The sequence below is a fragment of the Caretta caretta genome, chromosome 15 (genome assembly GCF_965140235.1).
Source record: "Caretta caretta isolate rCarCar2 chromosome 15, rCarCar1.hap1, whole genome shotgun sequence".
NCBI lineage: Eukaryota > Metazoa > Chordata > Testudines > Cheloniidae > Caretta > Caretta caretta.
Window position 1 is genome coordinate 714,093 of NC_134220.1, and position 8,599 is coordinate 722,691.

Genomic DNA, 8,599 nt, shown 5'->3' on the forward strand with positions numbered 1-8,599 from the left:
CTCCTGGCTAGAAGTGGCACCTGTAGGATCAGTGTATGAAGGCAAAGTCAGCCAGCACGGAGCTGAAAGCTGTGTTGATGTGTAACAATCCTGTTCCATCGCTCAGATACCTCCACCACAGCCAGCTTCGAGTGGCACAAGAGCTGGAAACTAGCAGGGAGAGGTGCCTACCACATTAGCCCTCTCCACAGGTAACATTTTCAAAAGCACCTAAGTCCCAAGGTGAAATTCTACTGTATGTCCCAGCAGGACATTTGGAGAGTCAAAGGTGTCAGGGTCAAACGATGTCCCATGACACCGTGAGCAGCGTGTCTGAGAATTACATATGCAAATTAGCTTAGCTGCAGTTATGATGGGTTAATGGTGCGGTAGTTGTTTGAAAATGTGTGAATGCCTGTGTTATATACAACTCTATATTATTAACGCACACGGCAATGCTGCTAAAGAAACATACTTGGCATTTCTGGAGATTACAACTCATTCTGCAACAGGAAAGAGCAAGTCAACACTGTCCTCGCTAGCATCTCTGCAGCCCAGCCCTGCTGACTTCAGCTGGCCTCTGGTGCAGCATGTTCTGGGAGATTGCTCATCTAAAAACTCAGGGGCTTCTCCATGAGCTGTGTGAGTGACAAGAGTTCACCAAGCTCAATTTCTGTCCAAGCATCACCTTCCCCAGGAGGGAGGGCTGCCTCCAGACCTGGCGTAAGTGGGGCACTTCTGCCAGCATCAATGGAGTTGGCCCCCTTTGCGTAAGGAGTGAACTTGCAGCCGAGTCTCGTTTCTTCCCACCTGGGAGCTATGTCGGCAGCACGCATTCCCAGGGAGCTGCGTCTAGCAGCTCTGGTGTTGGCCCTGTGGATCCTGGCTCCTAGCACTGGCTGGGAAGTGGAATTTCCACCCCGTGAAACATTTCTAGTGTAAAAAGCTAAATTGTCCTGAATTCAGACCAAAAGTCAAAAATCTCAAATCTTTTTGCTGGAAAGGAATTCAGAAATATTTCCTGGAAAAGCTTCGGATGCCCAGGCTCCCCAGCTCTGGGGCTGCCCACCTTGCCAACAGGGAGTTAGGCAGCCCCAGGAGCCCGGGGAACCAGCTGCCCAGGGAGCAGGACAGGCAGAGAAGCCTGGGCACCAGGCAGCTAGCCGGCTTAGAGCTGCCCAGGATGCCTGCCTGCTTTCTGTCGAAAGTTTTGATGGATTTGCCATGTTCCCATGGAATGTCCATTGTGTCTAATCGTCATTTCCCAAGGGAAAACTTCTGGTGGAAATCCTTTGCCGAACTCTCCTGGCTAAACAGCCTGAGAAGCACAGAATCATCGAATCGTAGGACTGGAATGAAACTTGAGAGGTCACCTAGTCCCCTGCAACTCATGGCAGGGCCAAGTATTATCTAGACCGTATTCACTTCAAGACCCAGGTGGCTGCATCTTGTCCTCGAAGCCAAGAGGGTGAATGCTGAATAACCAAAGGCAGATACCACAGTGATGCGTATGAGAGAAACTGGGAGATATGTAGGGTAGGATTCACAAAGGTATTTAGACATCTTCCTCCCCACCCTTGCGGGTAGCTTGTGTCCCAGCTATAGATCTAGGGAAGGAGATATAGTTAGGGGATAAAGCATGAACAAAAGAAATTACCCTGAGACACCCCAGAGGTTTCTGGCCAGGAACACCTGGATCGGCATTCGCTGGCGTTGATGAGTCTGCCTCAGACAGCGGTTATGAACTGGATGGAGATGTAATTTGGGGCAGTGCCCTGGCCTGGGTTCTGCAGGAGGTCAGACTAGATGACCAGAATTAACCCTTCCAACCTTAGAATCTATTAATTTTGCCCAAGGAGTTATTAGAAATCTTGGATTCTAGTTTTTCTGCAATATTTATACGGGGGGAGGTGGGGGAGCAGAACCTGTAGCTTCTTAGGTCTCTTCTAGTACCCTTTAGATGCCCCCAGATACCCGGCTAGGATTGTCCCAAGGGACGAGCCCCTCCGTGCTTAGCCCCACGGTATCATGTACACCTCCAACGAGCATTGCTGCTTAGAAGGACAAAGGGCACATTGGGCTCCTTTACTCCAGCCTCTGGGAAATCCCACTTGAAAGCCAGAATGGTCCCCTACTAGGGAGCCCCCAGGCAGGTCACCTGAGCCTGGGTGCCCTGGGGAAAACACTGTTATGGAGCACATGACTCAGGGCCTCATAGACTTCACTGGGAGTAAAATCAGGCCACCTATGAGCTAACAGGAAAATAAATGACAGAGGGATTTTAACTGGCTAACTAAGAAGCAGGCACGTGTCAGCCTTGAGAGCAGATGCAGGGATCCTAGCTCAGTTACCCTAGACACACTAGAATCCATTTCCCAGGGGCAGGTAGCCTGGCTCCCGAATCAGGCTTTGGCCGTCCTGCACTAGTGCAATGCTATAGAGTGTGGGTTGCAAACATGCAGAGGAATATTGAAATCCAAACCGAAGACTGTTTTCATTAATGCTTTAACCACGCTTGGTCTCACTTTCCCCCCGGGGAAAATCAGGGATGGCTCCTGCTTTTGCAAAGCGCTCTGAGGTCCCAGGGTAAAACACGCTAGGTAACCACGTTATTGCTCTGCCACACGCTGCTGCATGCCAGCGGGTGTACTCAGCTATTGCTGGTACTAAACGAGACACTCGCCAGCTTTCTCAGAGTGGTGTGTGGCTAGTAGCTGATCTGAGAGCGTAAAGGAGAAGCAATTACATGGTACTTTTTTTCCTTCCAAAGAAAGCACAGAGGTTTCCAGTTAGCGCCTCCTTCATTCCTGCCTGCCTTGATACAAGGCCTCCAGTGTGGGCTGAGGTATCTTGGTGTCTCTCTGTCGTCTGCATCAGTTGATGTGACTCTTTTCTATTCCTTTCTAGCCGTGACTCAGGGTCTCTTCATCCAATGCCTGGCACGTGTAAACTCCAGCACTGCCCCCTGCCGAGGGTGTCATCGGAATTCCCTGGGCAAAATCACAGCAAAGACCAGACAGATGGAAAAGGAAGCCAAGGAGCTGTTCAGATCCTATGTAAGTGCTGCCCTCCAGGGGACACCTCTGGCTGGGGAGAATCTCTCAAGCGAGGCCACTAAGCTCTGCATGGAGGGCACAGCTCTCCAGCACCCGAGGCACTGCTTTGAAGAACAGCAGCATGAAGCAGGGTTGGGGAAAGTGGTTGGCCCATGCTGGTAACTGCATAACTGTACCCAGAAGGTGGCAGCCACAGGGATGGCCCCATGGAGCCAGCAAGGGGCTGACGGACCTCCCTGTAGACGGAGGCCGGGTGATGTGTGTGGCACCTCATGCCCAGTGCCTATGGGCCTGTTGCAGCACACACCCTCCCTCTTTCGCTTGAGCTGTAAAGACTCATGTTTCTAGCTCTGGAGGTCCCTAGTTTGGTCCCCAGTGTCTGCCACGAAGGTGGATATTTCACGGACATGCAATGATGTTGGGATCCTTCTGCCCAAAAAAGGCATGAGGCTTGCTCTGGGTCCTGCCTTATTGTTGGGCAGGAGTTTGCTGGAAATATCACATGGTAGAGTCAGCATGACTAGCTGGGGTGGCAGACTGGTGTGCCGTGAGTCGTTGGAGGTGTGTGGGTGGTCTGGGGGAACAACCCCACTGACACAGTCACCTTCCCTCCAGCTAGATTTCCCCATCAATGCTTCCCTGAGCTTTGGCCAGAACGTGTGTGTGGGAGGGACTCACAGGCCCATGAATCACGGAGCGAGGAATGTTAAGAGGTGTTTGTTGCCTCCAGCGCACCGCGGGTGCCGTCTGGCTGGGTGTACCTGACGGCTATTGTCAAAGAGTAATCACCTGAGAACTGACTGTGCAGAGCACTTCCATCTGGCCCGGCAGGCCGAAGCATTCCCCCTGACATACTCATGTTCCTCAAAGCACCATGACCAGCACAGCCCCCACCCTGCCATGTTGCCAGAGGAGAACTGGGTTCCAAGCAATTTAGAGTGTGGGAGTTTTCTTAGATCTTAAAAGCCGCAGTCCTGCCTGTATGAACATAGAGCTGAAACTGTGTCATATCTTCAGCCAACATCTCCCATTCTGCTGTTGCCTAGCATGCTGGCTGCTACTCTCCAGCCCAGAAGTAGCTGCATTTTCATGTTGTTGAATGTGTATGTAGTCTGTCAAGCACTAGTACTGGATCCTCTCGTGCAAGGACTATAGCAGAAAACCCATGGTTCGGTAATTAAAGCACTGACCTAAGTACCAAAAAGTCTGGTTCTAGCCCTGGCTTTGTCATCAGCTCACTAATCAAGTTGCTTCATGTTTCTATGCCTCAGTTTCACCATCTATAAAATGGCTGTAATAATATTGACCTATTTCTGTCGGCTGGTGTGACAATTAATTCCTTAATGTCTGCAGAGTGCTTTGAAGGCCCATGATAGGTAGTGTCCTGTTGCTATATATGTAATGTATTGTAGTGATTCATAGACATTTAGGCTGGAAGGGACCTCCAGGGGTCATTTAGCCCATCCCCTCCTGAGGAGGCAGGAGTGAGAAAATCGTTGACAGGTGTTTGTCTAAGAGGGTTTCCTTTACTGTCCATGTGACAGTGGCCCACGCGACTCTGTCTGTCTCTCCCATGGTGGCTGGCATTGCATTTGTTTATTTGTATTTCCAGTTGACTCACCAGGGCTTGCTTCCACCCGACCTTCGCCAACTCTGCAATGAGGCTGTACAGTGGTTTCCCACGGAGAATATAAGAGACCAGCCAAAGAGTGTCATGCTGCAGGAGCTATACTGGACTCTGGAGCACATGAAGGACGCCCTCGAGAACATCGGGAAGCAGCAGCAGGTGCTGAGCACCCCAGGTGCTGCATTACTTGGCAAACTCCAAAGCACCCGGTGGTCGGTGAGAGGGCTCCTCTCCAACACCGGCTGCGCCCTCTGTCTCAAGGGAGTCTCGCCCAACTCCAGAGGCATCCCAGAGAGACCTGTAGCCACTAACGCTTTCCAGCAAAAGATTGACGGATGCAAAGTGCTCTGGAACTACAGCAAGTTCCTGGAGAAACTGGTCAGGGGCTCAGGGGAGAATGCGCCGCAGGGACTCAGAAATCAAAGGAAAAGACGGAAAGGCACAAAAAGAAAGGAGGCTTCCTCACACTCCTGAATGAGCCACCAAGCGGGAGCCAGGGAACCCTAGATGGCTGCTGCTCAGATCTGGTGGTGAGGACGGAGCCAGGAAGGCTTCCGAAAAATACTTGAACGAAATACACAACCCCTGTTTAACCCCGAGAAGCGGCTGCACAGGAGCCTGGTGCAGGTACACCAGAGCCATGTCGTGTCCTGGTCCCACATTCAATGTGCTAGGACAGACAGTCCCTTGGGGCCAGGTTGGCAAAGTGCTTGGCACCCAGCAGCCACCTTTGCTCTCAGGGGTGTGGGGTATTCTCTGTTGTTCTCAAGTGGTTGGAGGGGATTCACCTTCGCTTTCAGTGGGAGCTGCTGGGGGCCATGCATGTATGGAAGGCCGGCCTGAGAGCTTCCAGGTACCTCTGCACAGCGTACAGAAGCCAAGGTGCCTTGTTTCTTATCAAAAGCACCACTGGATTCTGCAGGAATGGTTCATTACTGCACTGTTTGAGACCCTTTGCAGAAGAACAGGCTGGATTCAAATGCACAAAGACCCAGCATCTATCCCAGAGGTGGGCAAACTATGGCCCAGGGGCCGCATCCAGCCCTTCAGATGTTTCAATCTAGCCCTTAAGCTCCTGCTGAGGAGCGTGGCTCCCGGAAGCAGTGTCACATCCCTGCTCTAGCTCCTATGCATATGGGCAGCCAGGGGGCTCCCCAAGCACCGCCCCTGCAGCTCCCATTGGCCAGCAAACGGGGCCAATGGGAGCTGCAGGGGCAGCACCTGCAGATGGGGCAGCACGCAGAACCACCTGGCCGTGTCTCTGCGTAGGAGCCAGAGGGGGGATATGCCGCTGCTTCCGGGAGCTGCCTGAGGTAAGCGCCACCTGGAGCCTGCACTCCTGACCCCCTCCCACACCACAACCCTTGCCCAGCCCTGATCCTCCTCTCACCCTCCGAATCCCTCGGTCCCACCCTCCTGCACCCCAGAGCCCACACACCCATCCAGAGCCCTCATCCCCTCCCTCACCCCAACCCCCAATTTCATAAGCATTCATGGTGCACCATACAATTTCCATACCCAGATGTGGCCCTCAGGCCAAAAAGTTTGCCCACCCCGATCTATCCTGATGATCCAACCCTAGTTTAACCTATTTTGCCCACTTGGCTGAGTTTTCCATTGCCCAACACCTTGGGTCATCATTTGCCCCACTGCTGAGTGTAATAAAATGCCTCTAAAACAGAATGGTAACTATTTATGCTCACTTAGCACTGGGGCAAATGATGACCCAAGGTGCTGGGCAATGGACAATCTGATCCCAGGTACAGAAGCTTAAATTGCATGTGAAATTAACTCGTTACTCCAAGTCACCAGCAGCACAGAGCCGTTGGGGGTTGGCAAAGTGTATGTCTACACAGCAAAAGGTGCGTATGGGCTACCGAGCTAGCTTGAATCCAGCTAGCATGAGGAACAATAGCACTGAAGACAGCAAGCTGAGTCCATACCCAGGGTCCATACCGGGCTTGTACTGCCTTCACTGCCATGTCTGCCATGCTATTGTTACCTGCGCTACCTGGACTGAAGCGGGCTCAGGCCTGCTAGTCTGTGAAGCAGATTCTCACCAGTCACTCCCAGGTCAGATCAGATCATGAGGTTACTGTGGCCCGGCTGCACTGACTGTCTGAACATTAAACACGTTGTTAAACTTGGCCTGATTTTCCAGTGATTCAAAGGTCCAGTGACCCAGCCTGACTAAGTCGCTGTGCGCTGTGGAGTATGTGTCTCTCCTAACCAGGATCCAACAACACTCAGCACATGACTGCCGCAGATGTTTGTTCTCTTTATGCCCCTTGCTGTTCTTTCCTAGAAGTAGTTTTGAGATCCCAAACCATGGTCCAGATCTTCAGCTAGAGTAAGTTGGTTCATCTCCACAGACTTCAGTTCACACCCGCTAAGGATCTGGCCTGGTAATTTGTATTGCCGTCAAAATGACTCTAGATGAGTTTTGATTCCCCAGTATTACCTGGGAGTGGCATCACCTGCTGGTGCTGGGCTGGCGTCCTAAGGCACCATTGCACTGTACCCCTGGAGGGTAGCATGGCACTGATGCCAACATAATGAAATGTGACCTGTGATACAACCAGCATGCCTTGCTCTGTAATAATTTATAGATTAATATTTGTACAGGTTCCGTATTTATTATGTACAATGGTTTAATTTAAAATAGCTTTGTACTAGAAAGATCCATTTAAAATATGTGGTGTGTATATATATATATATATATATATATATGTGTGTGTGTATGTTTTTAATATATGTTAAAATATGAACACAAGAATATTTTATTTATGGATTTTATTTTATTTTTCTCTCATGGTAGTAGGCTACCTGGATCATTCTGGTAATGTGTAAGTCAGACCCACTTATTTTTGTACAACCAGATTGTTAATTTTATTTTAAAATATTTCATTAAAAGTAATGTTGAAATGAAATGCTGATCTGAATTGAAAAGTAGAACCATTCCATTTAGAAAATGGGGATACAAAACTTTTTGACTTTTTTGGATTTTTTTAATGGGTGGGGGGTTTTTGTTTCACCAAAACAATTCTGTGAAATTGACCCATATTCTCAATGTCTGTGTCGACCTGAATATGCATTTCTTTGCTGGGGGGAAATAAGTTTTGGGCGAAAAATGTCGCTCAGCTCTTTGGAAGTCCTTGCTGACTGGGGCAATCTCTCCTTGAAGTCAATGGGCATTTTGCCTGCATAAAGACTTCAGGACGTGGCTCATCTAATGTAACTCTCTCTCTTTTCTCAGCCCTTGCCCATGTTCATAAATTTTGTCATCCTGTAATGTAAATTAGTTCAATGGGATTCCGAGTTGCCTGCATGGATTTACCACTGTTACAAAATAGCCGCACATTTCCCTGTTTTCCTTACTTGCAAAGCTCTTTTTATCTGGCCAAGCATGAGATGGCAATCACTGAAGAATGCAGTGCAGCAGAGATAACCACTAGAGTGCCTGGGGGAATTTAGGGATTGCCAGACTGGTTCTGACAAGTGGTCCATCCAATCCAGTATCATGGCCACAATCAGATGCGTCAGTGGCCACAATCAGATGCTTCAGAGGAAGGTGTTAGGATCTGTACAATAAACTGTTCATAGGGGAAGTTTCTTCCTGACCTGGAGCAGTGCGTGACTGGACTATGCCCTGAAGCATGGGCATTTATATCTCTTCCGAATGTTTGGGTTTGGGAGAGAGCAGAACTAGTGGGAGCATGGTGTGATCCAAAGCTCCTCTGGCTAAAGCAGTGTGACGGGTTGGAACACAGAAACCCCCTTGGGACTGCCAACTGCTGTGCCAAGACTAATTCTGCCCCTGCTTTCCCTGCCAGCTTGGGACTCCAGCACGCTGTCTTGTTGAGCCAGACATGCCAGTCTGCTCCAACACAGACCCAGGGTCTGAACCAGGTGCCCAAAGCTTCAGATTTAACTGAAA

General features: G+C 50.1%; 1 protein-coding gene across 1 annotated transcript; it reads left to right on the forward strand.

The window, feature by feature from the left end:
- The first annotated feature begins 1,936 nt into the window (after window positions 1-1,936).
- On the forward strand, window positions 1,937-7,535 carry LOC125622838 (leukemia inhibitory factor-like). The gene is made up of 2 exons (XM_048821323.2): window positions 1,937-3,035; window positions 4,648-7,535. The coding sequence occupies exons 1-2, from the start codon at window positions 3,000-3,002 to the stop codon at window positions 5,134-5,136; spliced, it is 525 nt and encodes a 174-aa protein (XP_048677280.1). The 5' UTR covers window positions 1,937-2,999; the 3' UTR covers window positions 5,137-7,535.
- The last annotated feature ends 1,064 nt before the right edge of the window (window positions 7,536-8,599 follow it).